This window comes from Leishmania major, chromosome 27 (genome assembly GCF_000002725.2).
Source record: "Leishmania major strain Friedlin complete genome, chromosome 27".
Taxonomy (NCBI): Eukaryota; Euglenozoa; class Kinetoplastea; order Trypanosomatida; family Trypanosomatidae; genus Leishmania; species Leishmania major.
Window position 1 is genome coordinate 562852 of NC_007268.2, and position 17017 is coordinate 579868.

Below are 17017 nucleotides of genomic sequence, written 5' to 3' on the forward strand. Positions count from 1 at the left end.
TCGTCCTTCTTTTTCTCTCCGCAGCATCCTTTCTGTGCCTTCGAACTTTGCCTCGTTTTTGTTGCCTCCATCGGTGCTGCTGTAGCGGTAGTCGATGTCTGTGTAGGCCCACGTGTGCTGAAGCGCTTGTGGCGCGTGTAAGGACACCGGCTGTCTGCTTGTTTCAGCTGTGTAAGGTTGGTGTGTGTGTGCGCGCGACGCAATCTCTCCTGATGTTGCGGCGTGACCTTCTTCGGAGAAGCGAAGTAGGGAGGTCACGAAGGTGCGCGCGAACATGAGGGGTGTGATCTAGCTGTAAACGAAAGAAAACGAATGCCATCATCTTTCGGGTGGTAGAGAGAAGGGGAGAAAGCGACCCGTTGCTGCCGTCGCGCGACGTGTGCATGCGAAAGCAGGCACATGCTAACTTCTAATTCCGAGTGAGCTCTTTCGGCTTCGAGGGCATGGGCGGGTAACCTGCCTGTGCTCCAGCCCCAGCGGTATGCTCATAGCAATCGCAGCAAACAGCCAGTATGGCTGGCTTTTCTCCATCAACGCTAGCATCCACACACCTTCTGCTTCCACCATACTCTCCCGGACCTCTGATATTCTGTTAACACACACACACACACACACATATATATATATATATATATGCTTCAGCATATCTTCACTCACCACCTTTGTGTGTTTTTATTGTACCCTTCGCCACGTTTGCGGCAGTGGCCCCCTCACCCCTTCCCCTCCCTTCCCTCTTTCCTCGTCTCCTTTTGCCGGCGTAATTTTTTTATATAGCTTCTTCCTCATACGCCGCTCACCTTCGCCTCCACCCCCTCCTCCCTCTCTCGTTGTGTTTCCTCCCTTTTTCGGTTCGCTCCATTCGCCCCTCAAGGCCCTGCTGTGGTCTTGTGGGGCGACAGGGGCCCAGTCACGCGCAAGAGCACAAAAAAAAAAGGGCATGATTTCCTTGGCACCAACAGGCGCATCGTATTCCACCTTATACCACTCATCTCCTTCCCTCCCCCTCTCTTTGTGTTGCGTGTGCCTCCTGCGCTCCGCATTGCACCACATCTTCTCTGTCGTATCTTTGGTTTTTGTTTTGTAGAGTCTAGAGGGTGCTGGCCGGCACCGAAAGCAGATACACGTCGACAGCGGAGGGGCGCAGAGCCCGCGTCCAAGGGCTGGAGGGCGGACGTAGTTCGCCTTTGGTTAAACAAGCATAAGGAAAAACACCGCGAACGTTTTGTCCGGCTCACTTTGGCGGCGTCGGCGTTCCTGCTTTGCAAGGCCTAATGCTCAACACGAGGGTGCAACGCCCGCCGCCGCCGCCGCGTCGCGCACCGCCGGCGGCTGCCATGATCAAAGACGCAAGTTCCGACGCGTGCATCTCCACCCACGTCATTCTCAGTCTGAGCGGCGCCGCCCTAATCTCGCAGCAGCTGCTGCAGGTGAAGGACCAGGTAAGCGACATCAAAATGGCTGTGACCACCGCTGATGACTCCCTCAAAGCAATCTCGACAAACCCGGCTGTACGGCCGCCGTCGCCGAGTAACGGCGCCACCACTGGCGGAGATGATGTCCAGTCGCTCGCCTTCGCCTCCGTGGCCCTCTCAAAGCTGGCCGAGGAGGAGGAGACACAGGATGCGTTCTACGCGAAGCTCAGCGAGACGGCCGTTGTGCGTGCAGAGGTCCAGAAGGGATCTCAAGATGTGAGGCTGCAGCGGTACAAGCAGCAGGTGGAGTGTCGGCTGGCCTCCTCTATGGCAGACGGCCTATTGCCACCGCAGCAGCGCAAGAACAGTGTGTCGCCGGGGAAACGTCAGATTCTGCTGAATCCTTACAGCACCGCGCGCCGCAAGCTACCCAACACCGTCACGAAGAAGGGGAACAGCACCCTGCCATCTGCCGACACGTCGATGCCGCCGACCATAACCAGCCCGTACCGCACCTCGACCTCTAGCATTGCGCCGTCACCGCAGTCGCCGTTTTACAGCACACCCGCCGTCACTAACGGCGGATACACTAGCTACTCTTCCCACTCCTCTGGTGCGGCAGGGTCGCCGAGTCGGGCGACCGCGCGCTACGGTGCGACAGCTACACCGCAGCCGGTGACGCACGAGGCGCACAGCGACCGGCGCCCTCTGCGGCAAGGAAACGCTATCGCTGGCATGCACTTTGGACAGCCGCCGCAGCAACTGCATCAGAATCACCAGCAAAGCAGCTGGCCGCACTACCAAGCCTTGTAGATTGGTTGAAAGGATTGCGAGAGCGAGGCGAGCAGTGGGGGTCGAGAGGGTGCGCGTGCCGGTGTCTCTGCAAGCGTGTATGCGGCCCATGTGCTCTGACAACGGAGTGATGTTATATTGTTGGTCAGCAGAGGCAGGAGCGGCAGGAGGGTCTATCGGGAAAGAGCTGTGCCGGCTATGGATCGGGGGGGGTGGAGGAAGATGAGAGGACAGTGGGCGAGGGAGGATATGCAGAGTTTGCCCTGGCATCGGCCCCGTTCTTTTCGAACTGCTGATTTATTTCTCTCGCCCTGGCGCTTACGCGATAGATCGCGCTATGGCGAGGAGATGCGAAGCATGCCAGCACAAGTTGCCGCGGGATTCTCGCTCTCCCCTTTCACCTCTGCCCTCCGCCCTTCCCTCTTTTTCGTCTGCGCGTGTCCTCCTTTTCGTTGGTCTTCTGAGTCCTTTTCAGCGCTCTGATCGTTGTTCCGTTTCCGACTACCGCTCCAATGAAACGAAACTCATAACAGGCACGAACAAGAGGGCGTGTGGTGCCTGAGATGGACAGAGTGCGTATGTGTTTGCGCACCCCCTGTTTGCTTCGTCTTTGATGTCTTCGTCTCTCGACAGCTGATCCGTGCTCGTCATGGCAGGATGAAACAGCTATCGGTGCACTCGTGTGATTTTGTTGCGGGCAGCTCGCACAGCTCACTTGTTGTGCACAGGAACACAGACGCCACTCCTGCGGTCGCCAGATCAATCCACCGCTTTGGGCTGCCCTTTGCCGCCATTTCACCGTTTTCTGTGCCTTTCCATTCCTGCCTCGTCTTCGTCTCCCCCTCTCTGTATTCTCCACTCCTCCTTGGATCTTCCCTGGTCTCTCTTCACTGCTGGTCGCTGCTTCTCAACACTTCCCTCTGTACACGCTCACCCTCCCGCTCACACACCCGCATATACGCGACTGCATATTGGCGTACCTCCGCGACAGAAAACCGAACTGATACAAAACACACGACAACGCAAAGCATTGAAGAGGAGAACACACTCGAGGCTCGTGTTTATTTGGCTGCCGCCTCCTTCCGTCCCTCCTTCCTTTTTTTCTTTTCTTTGTGCACGAGTGTCTGTGCTGTGTGTGTGTGTTTGCACTCTCTATCTCTGAGAGCCGGTAACTCGTGTGGCACTCACAGAGCTGTCCTACAGCACGGACAAGCAAGCAGGTTGTACGCGTTTCGCTTCACACAGGTACACTCACAGGAGGGGAGGCTCCAGGGCTTGAACTCACGCCACTGCATTGGAAAGAGAAACACACGCCTGTATCCGGCATTGCCCATACGAAAATCTCGTTGGCTCGTTGCAGTTGTTCTTCGGCTCCCCCGCCCGCTTCTTCTCCGTTTCCTCTGTCGCACGCTTGTTGATTTCTCTGTGTGCGGGGAGGGGAGGCCTTGCGCTGCTGTGTTTCATCTTTTCGTGTGTTGCTGCTGTCGCGCTCTTCATTGTCGCGTGTGGTCGTGGTCGCTGAGAACGTCTTGGAGCACAATAGGGCAGACACCCGAGAGAGAGAGAGAGTTGCTTCTCTTCGATCGCATCGTGCAGCCGGTGCCTGCTATCACTGACGCACGGGCGAAAACGGGAAACCACGCTGGCTTTCGCGTTGCGCGACTGCATTCTTGTGTTCTCCGTCTTGTTCTCCTCACCGCGTGTCCAGGTCGCGTCATCCTCACGTGTTCTCCTTCGCGATGTTTCCATTACCGCTGATTGGGCTCCCGCCCACCACCCTCCTTGCCAAGGTCGACGTCGCTCCCCAGTTGGCGGACATCCACAAGGAGTTCGCGCCTCTTCTACGCCTTTGCGGCATATGCGCTGCGAGTAGCGGCGGCACCGCTGCGGGACCCAACGGCACCAGCACCGGAGCTGGGGTGAGCAACGGCGGGTTATTCAGCAGCGAGGAAGAGGACCTACGCGGCAGGCGCAGTCCAGCCGCGTCTCCTGTGCGCACCGTCGAAAGCAAGCTCGCCGAGCTCATGGCCCCGGTCATGGTGACGTTGCCGCCGCCGATGTCCAACGAGGATGCTGCCTCGATTGCTCATTACGTGCGCCGCTTCCATGTGCAGGAGGAGTACGAGCGCTCTTACATCGCTCTCATCTTCCAGGAGTACAAGAAGCGGAAGAGCATGGAGCAGAAGTGGGAGAGGGACTTGGCGTTGTGGCGGAGTGAACTGAAGCAGCTGCAGGAGAGGGAGCTGCCGCCTGAGCTGCGTGCTGCCGCGAGTGTCATCGTATCCGAAGAAGCGGCAGCCCGGAAGGCGGTACACGACGCGTACGACAAGTTCCTGAAGTGGGTCGAAGAGACGGTGCCGCAGTGGATTGAGGCGGCGCAGCGGCAGGAGCAGCAGCGGGTAGACAACGAAAACGCGAAGAAGGCCGCTATGGCGGCCGCGCGAGAGGCGCTAGCGCATGAGCTAGCCATGGGGAAACGCTTGAGCGACGCGAACGGCTGCACTTCCTTCCAGAACGCCGGCGCGGTGACTGGACCCAAAGAGGACGGCGTCCTCTCCTATGAGCCGGCTGTCTCCGTGGAAACACAGGTGCAGGCGTCTCGCGAGGCCACGGAGGAGCTTTCTCCCACGGAACTGCGCCGCAAGGCCATCCGCATGCTGGAGGCAAAGGAGGCAGAAATGAAGCGCCGACGTGAGGAGCAGCTGCGCCTGCTGCGCGTGCGGGAAGAGCAGTTGCGCGCAGAGATAGCTCTCAAGGAAAAGTACAAGCAGGAGGAGGCTGAGCGACGCCAGCGCGAAGCTGAGCAGAAGCGGAAGGACGAACTGGCGCGGCGGTATGATGCACTGCTGAAGGAAGAATTTACCCTGCAGAGCCGTATGCGGGAACGAGAGGAGATGGAGGCGCGGCAGGAGGCGGAGCGACGTGCGAAGTTGGCACAGGTAGCAGCCGAAGAGGAGGAGCTGCGGCGGCGCATACAAGAGACAGAGGACCGCCGTAAGGCCTCGGAGGAGGAGGCGGCGCGTGTGGCGCGGGATAAGAAGATGCGCGAAGTACGCGAGAAGGAAGAGATGCTGCGGCAGCGCATCGCAGAGCGCGCGGCAGCCGCGGAGGCGGAGCGGCTCGAGCGGGAAGCTGAGGCCCGCATTCACGCTGAGGCCGAAGCGGTGCGTGCTCAACAAGAGGAGGCGCTTCGTCAGGCCAGAATGCAGCAGGAGGAGAGGGAGAAGAAACAACAACTTGCCTACTTGCGCGATCAGGAGGAAGCGTACAAACGGCGCATCCGAGAGAAGGAGCTAGCCGAGATTGAGGAGAAGAGACTTGCCGCGGAGTCGCAATGGAAGCACAGAGCAGCGACCACGTTAGCCTTGGCCGCCCACTCTGTCTCCTCCACGTCCGCCAACCCAATCGTCATGCCGCCAGCTGCCGCCCTTCCAGCCCCCCACGTGATGGCGCCACAGGTTCCCATGAGCTCGTACGCCCCTGCCGTGCCCTCGCACGCGTACCAGCCGATACCGGCGGCACCGGCACCCTCTGCGGCAGCACCTGGTGGCTGCTGCCTCTACCCCAACCCAGTCGCAACAGTCGTGCCAACAGCGGGAATGCCGCCACCTTCACGCCCTGAGTACGGCGTTTATCCTTTCGCCCAGCCGCCGTGCGTACCGGTGGCCCAACAGTACCCTCAGCCCTACCCGCCCGCTACGGTGGGGTACTACCCGGGCGTACCGCAAGGCGGAGCTATACCAGGGGTGATGACGCTGCAGACGTCGCCGTGCTCGCCTGCGGCCATGCATACTCTCTAAGCGGAATCCTGGGCTGTTTGACGGCATGACCCTCGCGGTACATGCAGCGCGTAATAGCCGGTATGTCATCTCTTTCTTGCTTCTCCGTTTCCATGCAACCGTGCTGCTGTGGTGGGGTGGACTTACCACCGTGCGCTGCCGTGTTGTCTGCGGCAGCATCGTTGCTTGCTTTACACGTGCGTACGTGCACTCCCATGGCGTCTTGTCTTCTGCTCTCTCCTTTTCTCTCCCGTCAACGCCCCTTTCGCGGCCGCCGCGGTGAGTTTCATCTGCTCCTTCCAGCTGTGTCTGCCTTCTCCGCCTTGAATGGTGCTCTCGCACCGCAGTCGTGTTGCGTTCGTTTGGTGCCGCTGCCCTTTGCTGTAGCCGATATTAGGCGTGCGCGCCGGTGCAGTCTCCAGCGCACACTTCTCGTTTTGACTGTATTCCATCATTTCTGCCTTTATATTAATTTTCTCCTTGGGTTTTGCTGTTGTTTTCAAGCAACGAGGAGTTGCGTGTGCGTGTGCGCGCGCGCACACGCACACGCACGACGAAAACGAAAAGAGAAAGCAAATACACTACTGTTACTCCCCGTCTTTGGGGACGGAAGGGGTAGGGTGAGACGCATCTTTTCGTTTTGCGTGTCTTCCCACGGTACCAAAGACGGCGACACTACGGTGGAGGGACAGAGACGTGGCCGCGTAGCGTCTCTCTCTTCCGTCTTTGTTGTTGACGCAGCAGGCACCAGTAGCACTGGCAGATGCTGCTGCTGTTTCGCAGCCCCCTCCCCCTTTCTCTCTCGGGCGTCCCCTTCGAGAACTCTTCTCTTTTCTCCTCCCCACGTCACCGACTGCCCCGATCACACACCCCACATCGCGACTTTAGAGTGGCATAGTCGCTACGATTGTGCACACGCTCGGCTGAATCAGTCGCATACACTCACTTATCTCACACGCACTCCAACCCACACGCGCATCCTTCGCTGTGTGCACTCACCGAGCTGCTTCGTCACGCCGTCTCTTTATTTCGCGGGGATCATACACACGGACACACAAGCATAAGACGACGAAGGAGGCGTTCCTAGGATAGCATTATTTAGCGCTGCACTGCCCCTTCGTCGTATTTGTCTGCCCCCCAACCACGTCCTCCCTTTTTTTGTTTGTTTGTCTCGGGCCCCCCTTCTGCTTCCGAGCCTTGTTCTCTTCTTGTGTTGCTGTTGTCGGTTCCGTCTCAGGAATCTCTTTTTTTTTTGCCTGTCACACACACACACACACATACACACACACACACACTTTTCCGTTTTCTTGTGTCTCTGTAAGTTTTGATCAAAGGTGCTTGGGAACGGGAGGCGAAAGCGTGCGTTCCGTGGCGGCTTCATCCTCCTCCGACGACGACGCTGCTTCGCAGTTGTGTACGGCCTCTCCTCCTTTTTTCTCTCTCTCTCTCTCTCTGCTCTTCTTCTGGGGGAGGGGAGCGGCGAGCAGGATAGGGACAGCCAAGCCAAGCGGGTCGTGGTGCTGCGTAGTTTCTGCTGTTGTTCGTTGTGTTTCCGCGTGTTTGCGTGCGTGTCGGTGAGGCGTAGTTGTGAAGTGTTGCGCGTCACCTTTCTCTGGGCCTGTATGTTTGTCTTTTCCTTTCCTCCTTTTTTTTTGTTGCTTCTCTCTTGAGTTCTCCCTTTTCTGCCCATTTGCCATTGCATATGTGCTGCGTAAGGTGAAAGCACGTTTTCCCCTCCCCTCAACTACCATACCCTGGCAGTTCACCGCTTAACGTCTTGCCACCTACCCCCCCCTCTCTCTCCCTCCCTGCGCGCCTCACAGGGCACCCCACCGTCTCCTCTCAGCACCAGCGCGTGCGTGACCTGGTCTTCGAGAGGTGTGCCTGCCATCTCGAGTTCTTCCCTTTGCCCATCTCTTATCAAGGCGCAGCAACGTCGATCCTGTTAGCCTCGTGCCCGGCCTTCTTTCCTTTTCCTCAGCGCACTCCCCTCCCACGAAACGACGACGGCACAGCACAAAAACAAAAAGGAAAGAGAACACACACACACATATATATATATATAAAGGTAGCCTCGAGCTCTATTTTTTTTTTCGCTATTGTGTGTGTCTGTGCTTCATCAGTATCTCTGTGTAGACACTTCGTCACTCGTGCACCGGTTTTCTTTGTTATTTTTACCTCTCCCCCTTCACCTTTTGTTGGCGTGTTCGTTTCTTTTGGTGTTGGCGGTGGTCGTGGTGGTGGTGGTGGTGCGTATGTTCCTCACAGGACGACGAAAAGAGAGCGCCCTCTGCGTTTTTTCTTCTTGTCGTTGTGCGTGCCTGGGATCTTCGTTGCCCTTCCTCCCCTCCCTCTCCACATCACACACACACACACACACACACACACACACACACTCGCTCGTTCTCCCTCTTTAAACTTTTTTTCTGTTTTTTTTTTTGTGTTCCTCTCTGTTCTTCGTTCTCTCTCTCTGTCTCGTGCTTGTTGCATACTTGACCCTGCCTGTCTGCGTGTGTGTCCCTGTCGGTGTATCTGTTTCTCTGGGTGTGGCTGTGGGTTTATGTGTGTGCCACCGTTGGCTGCCTCGACCCTGCGTGCACTGTGATTAGTCGTGCTCCCTCCTTGGGCTGTGATGGGCTTTGCGTGTCGTCGCGCACCGACACTCCCTCTTATCCAACCCAACATCACGTGCACAAGCTTTCTTTCCTTATTACGTGTTCTGCGACGATACCGACGCGTAGGTCGGAGATCGTATGAGTTCTTCACCAGCTGACGCTCACTCGTCTGCCTTCCCTGATACCACTAGCGTTGCTGCTGCCTTCTCACGTGACGACTTCTTCGAGTGCCCTCGGTGCCACAGACATTGCAAGAGTCGGACGTGGTTCCTGAAGCACTTGGAGGCATGCTCCAAGAGCGCCAGCTCCTCCAGCACGCACGGCAATACGGTATCAGGCGAGGGCAGCGGTAGGTCCCCCAGGGCGGCAGTGTTCACCACAAAGGTCAACAACCACCACCGTCACCCTTCGCGTAGCTCCGTCACAGAGGACGTCACGCCGCCGCTGCTCGAGTCCACGACATCGACAACGTTGTCGTCGCCCGCTACGTCGTACTCGCACGTGCACAGTCACAAGCCGTCAGGGTTAGCCCGCCCGACGGGCAGCCATGGTCGCGAGGTGGCCCCTTCCAACTTGATAGAAGCAGGACTCAGCGTCAGCACTGGGCTCTCGCACAGCTCTGCCGTTGGCGTTGGCGGGTGCCGCGACGGACGGAGAGAATCAAATAACACGACGCCGACGGCAACCTCGCAGACGTCGCCTCACTGGCCCGTTGATGATCTTCCCATAGCTAGTTCAGCCTCCGGCGTCGGCACAGGCGCCGGCGGTAGCATCGTAGCCAAAGGTGTATCTAGACCAGCGAGCCCCTCGCAGGGAAGCTCATTGTATGCTGGAAGTCCGCGTGGGTTTCGTGCGGGTGAGAGCTGCGGCGAGAGCGGCTCTGCTCACGTATCAACGGCGTTTGGCCGCACCTCTGCACCGGCAGCTGCGGCGGCCTCCTCGTCTTTCTGCACGGCACAACGTGATGAGGTAGAGCAGCATCGGCAGCCGGCACGTCAAGACAGCTTTCGGCTTCAGTCGGACTTCACCTGGACGCAGTACACCCCCAGCGCCTCGGAAGAGGATGGCGACGACGAGGCACTGGGCGAACACGACGGCTCTATCCTCGACCACTCCAGCCGGCAGTTGCTGCCGAGCCTTGGCCGCGTGCAAGGGAGCAGCAACCCGGCAGCGCGCGAGGCTGGCACCTCGTTCTGCAGCACTGGTGCAGACCGATTGATGGATCCTGGTAGCGCGGACAAGACCCCGGATAGATGGGCGTACGAGCAGCAGCTCAGCGGGAAAAGCAGCCACCACAGAAGCACTCCTCCAAGCGCGGCTGGAGACGTCGGTTGCCACTCGGCGACAGGGATGCTGCAAGGTGCCAGCTTCCCTCTGGAAGGCGAGCAGCAAATGCCGCGGCGTTTCTCGGCATCCATCGGCGAGTTCTCCCCCCCAGAGCGCAACGTAATCGGCGCGGCAGATGGGTCTCAGAGTGTTGGGAGCGGCGCCAACAGCGACCGCTTTCACCGCTCAGCGCGCGACAGGGCGTCCCCTGTGAGCCCCAGCTGCATGTCCTCAGCCTCGCCAGTGCTCGTGCAGGCGATAGGTAGTCCCAGCTTGCTGCATATCAACGTGTCGCCTACGAGCGCCACCGCCGCTGGCAGCAGCATGAGCCGACTCAATGGAATGAACGCCAGCTCGAGTGGCGGCGGCGGTCGTACCCCGCGTCACAGCGATCGTAGCGGCGCCGTCACCCCTCGCACCATTTCCTTCCAGCGCGGGCGCGCCGTCGGCTCCGGCGGCTTCGGCACTGTCTACCAGGCGATCCTGTCCGATGGCTCCCTCGCGGCTGTGAAGAAGCTGAAGCTCGAGAACGCCAACTTGAAAGCGATCGACCGCGAGGTGCGCGCCATGAGCAGCATCCCCCCACATCCGAATTGCGTCCGCTACCTCGGGTCGCGCTACAGTGCGCATCACTACTACATCATAATGGAATACATTAGCGGTGGCAGCATCAACTCCCTGCGCAAGTCGGTGGGGCGGTTCCGCGAGTCGGTCTTCCAGCGCTATGCGTACATGGTGCTTCTCGGCCTTTCTCACCTCCACACCAACGGTATCTTGCACCGCGACATCAAAGGCGCCAACGTGCTGCTCGACGAGAGCGGGTGCGCGAAGATTGTCGACTTCGGCTGTAGTGGCAACCTGAACCAAGCCACGACAACGCTGAGTGGCGGTGGCACTCCGCTGTGGATGGCTCCGGAGGTGTGCCGAGGCGAGCCAGCCACGGAGAAGTCCGATGTCTGGGCCTTTGGCTGCCTGTGCCTGGAGATGGCAAACGACACCGGGGTGCCGTGGAACTTCCCCCCCGGCATGACCCTGCAAGGTGTTGTGTACGCGTTGGCCTGCGCCAAGTCGCCACCCGCCATCCCGGCCGATCTTTCTCCCGAGGCGCAGGATTTCCTGCGGCGCTGCCTGCGGATCGATCCAGGGGAGCGAGCCACCGTGGCGGAGCTGTTGCAGCACCCCTTCTTCGACGTGGACCTGATGGAGGATTCAGAAGAAGACGAGCTGCTGTCGTCCTACGGGGCGAGCGCGCGGCAGTCGGCCGTGAAGCGAGCCGTCCGGCAAGTGAACCGTAGCAGTGCGCTAGACGCCGCGGCGCACCAGCAAGACCGGCAGCAGTACTGTGGCGAGGGCGATGAGGTAGGCGGCGTTGCCAAGGACATGCAAATGAGCCCTCCGGTGCAAGGCTTTGCAGGTGTGTCTCTACCGCCACAAGGAATGCACAGCAGCGGACACGGGCCCATTTCGGACCCCGATGCAGATGCCCTTTTACGGTCGCTAAATTCGCATTCGAAGAGCGCATCGGGCCCCCAGCTTGATCACTACACCCGCAGCGTGAATATTGGCTTCAGCTTGCAGGCCGTGGACGAGGATGACGACGACGATGGCGGCGATGCTGGAAAGGCGGGGGACAACGTAGGCCCAAATCATAGCTTCCTCGGTGGATCCCCACCGGCCATTCCAGAGACGGCTGCGTCGACCGATCGCTGCCACACTACGTCTTTCAAGTCCGCCAGTGTGGAGGAGGATGAGAACGAGTACACGCAGATGATCACGGAGATTATCACCCAGGCACGCGAGGCGTACACTGACGAGGAGCGCCGCTTGACGGAGCGGCGGCGGAGGCTAAACATGATGTACCGGAGCAGCGACGAGGACACTTCCCTCACAGCCAGCATGAGCAGCGGCAGCGACACCAGCAACAACGGCGGCGGCGACGGCAGCGACGGCGGCAGATTTGCTGAGGAGGGAGAGAGGAGCGATCACGTTGATGTCGAGAGTGACTTGAGTACTCTCAGCGGCAGCGACGGGTATGTCGAGGTCAGCAGCGGTTCTGTTGGTGGTCCTCGTCACCACTCGCTCGGGACTACGTGGCGCGATCAGTCTGCACGCGCCTCGACCGCCACTGAGAGCGCAGAGGAGCTGCAGAACACCGACAGGGAGGTGCCGCAGCACGAGACGGCATGTGCAGCGCGAGTAAAGGATCCCACAGCACCCTCTGCGTCTGCGTTGTCGGCTTGTCGTAGCCGATTCCCCGGCTCCGACGCAAGCTCGAGTGCAGCCCTTGCGGCGACATCACTCACCAGCGCACACGTCGGATCGTGGGACACATCCATCTCACTCTACGCAACCAGTCCTTCGTCAAGTACGCGAGGCTTGGAAGCCGGCCCACCGTTTCAGCGGCCGCCTCACGGTGTAGCGCTTCCTCCCCCTCTTGTTTCCTCGTACCCGCCACAACAACAGCAGCAGCAACAGCAGCAGCAGCGCCCCTGCCCGGTTTCGCCGCCGACGCGCCATAGAGAGGTCATGAGGAGGGAGCTCCCACGCGATGCGAGACGCTCCCGAGGCGACACGTCCTTCGGCAAATCGCCTTACAGCGGCGTTGTCGCGAAGGCGGCTGGCGGTGTTGCACGCGCGCCGCGCAAGCCTGGAGGACCCGTCGGGGTGGCCACTACGATTCGGCAGCCGGTTGGCTCTTCTCCTCCCTCGCCGCACACCTCCGCGAGTGCGGAGACCCCGCCTCCCCTTTCCAGCTCTGCCGCTACTCAGAACAGCACCGTCTGTGGCGTTGTTTTCACTGAGCGCAGCAGCAGCTCCCGCACCCCGCCGCTTACGGTTGGGGGGCCGCACCGCCAGACTCCACCGCAGCAGCTGGCTACGACGACCGCAACTTCATCCGCACCCTCCGACATCGTTACCTGCCCGATCGAGTGGTACACGGCTGGCTCGGGTAGACTTGACGTCAGCAGCGCCACCTGGCGAACAGGTGCGTCCGGCCATCTGCCCAAGGAGCTTTCCATGGCACAGAAGGAGCTGCAGGAGATGTTGGACTGGGGGACCAGCAGCGATCGACGTCACGCCTTGTCCTCCTCGTCGCCAGACATAGGCCGGCACAGCTCCAAAGCGTTGCCGACGGCCACCAATAGCGCCGTTCGCAGAGGTGAAGGCCATCACGATTACCATCGCCTTCACCATTTGAGTCACAATCACGGCGACGATCTGGACTCCGAGTGCACCGCCGAAACGGAGTCGCTCTCACACTGTGAATCGAGGGGGTTGTCGGCGACGGAGACGGTGATCGCTGCGCAGCAGCCGGCAAAGCGCAAGCTATGGGGTCTCGGCATTTTTCGTAATCTGAGGAGCAAGTAGAGTTTTTGCCTCTGTGTTGGCGGCGTCGGGCGTGGGAGCAACAGCGACAGCGGGTGAGAGGTGCAGGAAGCAGGAGTGCCGCCGTGTGCATGTGACTGACCGTGTCCCTTGGTATCGATGCATGCGATGAGACGAAATGGACATCGCCACCCCTTCCTTGTGTTATACACCCCCCCCCGCCCAGCACCGCCTCCCTCTCTATCCCCTCCGCTCTACGCCGTCATCCGTTTTGTCACCGCCTCATCCTTCTCCCTCGTCTTGGTGACGAGAGCGAGAGAGAGGGAGGGGGGGGGGCAACTTAGGCCATGTGTGAGGCGGTGGAGGGGTGGTGGTGAAGCGGAGATCGGAGAAACAGGACCGGCAGACAGACAGCGGAAAGGAGTGAGATGGCTTTGCAGCATAGGCGATGGCAGGGAGCGGGGCAGGTCGGTGGCTTCCTCAAGAATAGCCGATTCTCGCGTCCTTTGCAACCTTTCTTTCCCGTGCTGTATTCTTTCCACATCTCCCATAGACTCCACGCATCTCGTTCTCTCCTGCTCTTCCACGTTGTTTCTCTGACCGGGTACTCACGCACCCGGTCGTACACCTTGTGTGGTGCCCCCCTACCTCCTCCTCGTTTTGTCTTCCTCCCGCTTTGGTTGCCTCACCTGCTACAGTTGCTTGTGCACCTCTTCCGTCCCTCTGTCCGTACCCTGCGCCGTTCCCCTCCCCCCTCGCCGCCCGACAGCGGCGTCTCCTCTCCCCATCTCTGTCCCCTCCCCTCCCGCCTTGTTCCCCCGTATTTGCTAGTTTCATTGTCTCTCTGCCCGCTACCTCGAAATGCGCACTGTTCATCAGTCCTTGTCTCCCCCTTCAAAGTGTTGCTTCCGTTGCCTCTTTGTCTCTGCGTGTGTTTGCCCGCTCTTAGGCCGTCTGTTTTGATGCCTTCTCCCCCTCCCCCCCCCCCCACACACACACCACCTCTACCCCGCCGACCTGAGGTCGAATACTTGTATTTCGTGTGTATGTGTGCGCGCACGTCGCTGACTCGCTTTCTAGCGGCTTGCGCTTGCTTATCCCATATACTGATGTCCTTGTCGATCTCTGTGTATGTGTACTGTCTGCGTGTCTGACACTTGAACGCCGGTGCGCCTGTATGCATGTGTATGGGTGTTTACCGTCTCGTGGTTACTAGTGTTCCCTCTCTCTTTCCTTCTTCCCCCTTCCCCTCATCCTTCTTCTCGGCTTATGCGTGTGTGTGTGTGTGTGTGTCTGTGTGTGTCTGTGTTTAGCCTTTCCGCCTTGCTTCCCGAGCTTTGCCTAAGACACACGAAAAGAGAGGGGTATACACCACATACTCAGTAACAACGTGAGCAGCGTACCGTCGGCACCACGGTAGACCAGGGCAAATGGGCAGGCTTGGGGTATGTGTCTGTTTGTGTGAGCAGACGCGGTGGGCACACCGGTGATAGCACCCAACAATCTCTGTGGCCCCGCCTCTAATGTGTTTCTTTTTGTGGTTGTTGTTGTTCGCCGTTTGGGGGCATGTGAATGCATTGCGTTGTTTTTCCTCTCTCGTGCGTTGCGCTTTGTTTTACACGCTTGTATCCTAATAGAGTGGGGAGCCCTCATACGACGAAAGAAAAAATTTCAGGCGCGCGTGGGCGGTCTCGCTGTCTCCGAAGAATGGCTGCGGGGATGTCCGCGTACCCCCTTTTTGGTTTAGGAACCGGTCTACCTTATTGTGTGCACTTCACGCATACACGCACGCACGCACACACACACATACACACACGAGCGCGCATGTATCCGTACGTGCCTTCAATTGAGACTCTGCACCCCTCTTCTCTGCTCTCTGCTTTCTGCTCTCTCCCCTACCTACCTTGGCTGCTTTTTACTTGCTCCCTTTCTATTTTCTCGGGGTTTGGCAACCTTCGTTGTGCGCCCAACACCTACAACATACGCACCCACAAATCCTTGCTTCACGCCCTCCACTGCTGCTTTGCAGTTCCCTTTAGCAACGATGCCGTCTATCACCACTGCCAAGCGCGAGTACGAGGAGCGCCTCGTCGACTGCCTGACCAAGTACAGCTGCGTGCTGTTCGTGGGCATGGACAACGTCCGCTCGCAGCAGGTGCACGATGTGCGCCGTGCGCTGCGCGGCAAGGCCGAGTTCATGATGGGCAAGAAGACGCTGCAGGCGAAGATCGTGGAGAAGCGCGCGCAAGCCAAGGACGCAAGCGCCGAGGCGAAGCACTTCAACGATCAGTGTGAGGAGTACAACCTGCTGAGCGGCAACACCGGCCTCATCTTCACGAACAACGCTGTCCAGGAGATCACGTCTGTGCTTGACGCGCACCGCGTGAAGGCTCCGGCGCGTGTCGGAGCGATTTCCCCATGCGACGTGATTGTGCCTGCTGGCAGCACCGGCATGGAGCCGACCCAGACGTCCTTCTTCCAGGCGCTGAACATTGCGACGAAGATTGCCAAGGGTATGGTGGAGATCGTGACGGAGAAGAAGGTGCTGAGCGTCGGCGACAAGGTGGACAACTCGACAGCGACGCTGCTGCAAAAGCTGAACATCAGCCCGTTCTACTACCAAGTGAATGTGCTGTCCGTGTGGGACCGCGGTGTGCTGTTCACCCGCGAGGACCTGATGATGACGGAGGACATGGTGGAGAAGATGCTGATGGACGGCCTGAGCAATGTTGCGGCGATGGCGCTGGGTGCTGGCATCCCGACGCCTTCGACGATTGGCCCGATGCTGGTGGACGCCTTCAAGAACCTGCTGGCTGTCTCTGTGGCGACCTCGTACGAGTTCGAGGAGCACAACGGCAAGGAGCTGCGTGAGGCCGCGATCAACGGCCTGCTGGCCGGCTCTTGCTCGGCTGCTGCGGAGCCCGCCGCTGCCGCGCCGGCCGCCCCTAGCGCCGCTGCCAAGGAGGAGCCGGAGGAAAGCGACGAGGACGACTTCGGCATGGGCGGTCTCTTCTAAGCGACTCGCCATCTCTTAGCCTCCTTGTGGTGCGCTCGAGGTGCTCTCGCTCTGCTTCTCCTGGCAGTGTTGGCTGACTCTGGCGGGTATGTGTCGTCGCATTACACCCACCTCACCTAGCCCTTTGCTCTACGCGCTCGCATGCGCAGTCCGTGAAGCATCGAAGGAAGTCTCTCTGGATGGCAGTGGGTAAGCTTGTGAGGAAAGAGGAGTGTGTGTGTGTGTGTGTATGTGTGTGTGCGTGAGACCACTTAAACAGACACACACACACACACACACTCGGAAAGACTCATGCGCAGCATCCGTCCGGCGCAACAGCAACGTCCGCCGCGCGAAGCAGAGGCGCGCGTGCGCCCTCAGTGTACCGCTGTGAAGGGAGGAGGGGGAGGGGGACTCTTCGCTTTCTTTCTTTGTCTTTTTTTTTGTTGTTTCGGTGTTTTACTCTTCATTTGGCGTCTCCACTCAAAACAAAAAAAAACAGCACAACAAACGCGGAAACGCAGCATGAGTGATGCCGTTGCAATGGGGGCCGGTGGCGGCGCAACGCCGTTGTGGCAACTGCGCATGGGTTGCTGTCTGATGGATGGTCGCACTGCTGCTCGAACACAGGTGGACCCCCCCCCCTGCAACGACGTCCGGTCGAGTCGCGGGCGTGTGGCGGTGAGCACAGGGTTGCCTTTCTTTCCGTCGCACAGCACCTATCGTCGTCGTCGGCACTCATCATCACCTCTCCCTCGTGTCGCACGAAGG

General features: G+C 59.3%; 4 protein-coding genes across 4 annotated transcripts; all 4 read left to right on the forward strand.

The window, feature by feature from the left end:
* Positions 1 to 1271: 1271 nt before the first annotated feature.
* LMJF_27_1350 (hypothetical protein) lies at positions 1272 to 2225 on the forward strand (the record flags this gene model as incomplete). Its single annotated transcript, XM_003721897.1, has 1 exon — positions 1272 to 2225. One exon carries the CDS (start codon positions 1272 to 1274, stop codon positions 2223 to 2225), a length of 954 nt encoding a protein of 317 aa, XP_003721945.1.
* A 1718-nt stretch (positions 2226 to 3943) lies between these two features.
* On the forward strand, positions 3944 to 6004 carry LMJF_27_1360 (conserved hypothetical protein; the record flags this gene model as incomplete). The annotated part of the gene is made up of 1 exon (XM_003721898.1): positions 3944 to 6004. The coding sequence occupies one exon, from the start codon at positions 3944 to 3946 to the stop codon at positions 6002 to 6004; it is 2061 nt and encodes a 686-aa protein (XP_003721946.1).
* Positions 6005 to 8736: 2732 nt separating this feature from the next.
* Positions 8737 to 13293, forward strand: LMJF_27_1370 (putative protein kinase; the record flags this gene model as incomplete). The annotated part of the gene is made up of 1 exon (XM_003721899.1): positions 8737 to 13293. The coding sequence occupies one exon, from the start codon at positions 8737 to 8739 to the stop codon at positions 13291 to 13293; it is 4557 nt and encodes a 1518-aa protein (XP_003721947.1).
* Positions 13294 to 15295: 2002 nt separating this feature from the next.
* LMJF_27_1380 (putative 60S acidic ribosomal subunit protein) lies at positions 15296 to 16267 on the forward strand (the record flags this gene model as incomplete). Its single annotated transcript, XM_003721900.1, has 1 exon — positions 15296 to 16267. One exon carries the CDS (start codon positions 15296 to 15298, stop codon positions 16265 to 16267), a length of 972 nt encoding a protein of 323 aa, XP_003721948.1.
* Between the last annotated feature and the right edge of the window lie 750 nt (positions 16268 to 17017).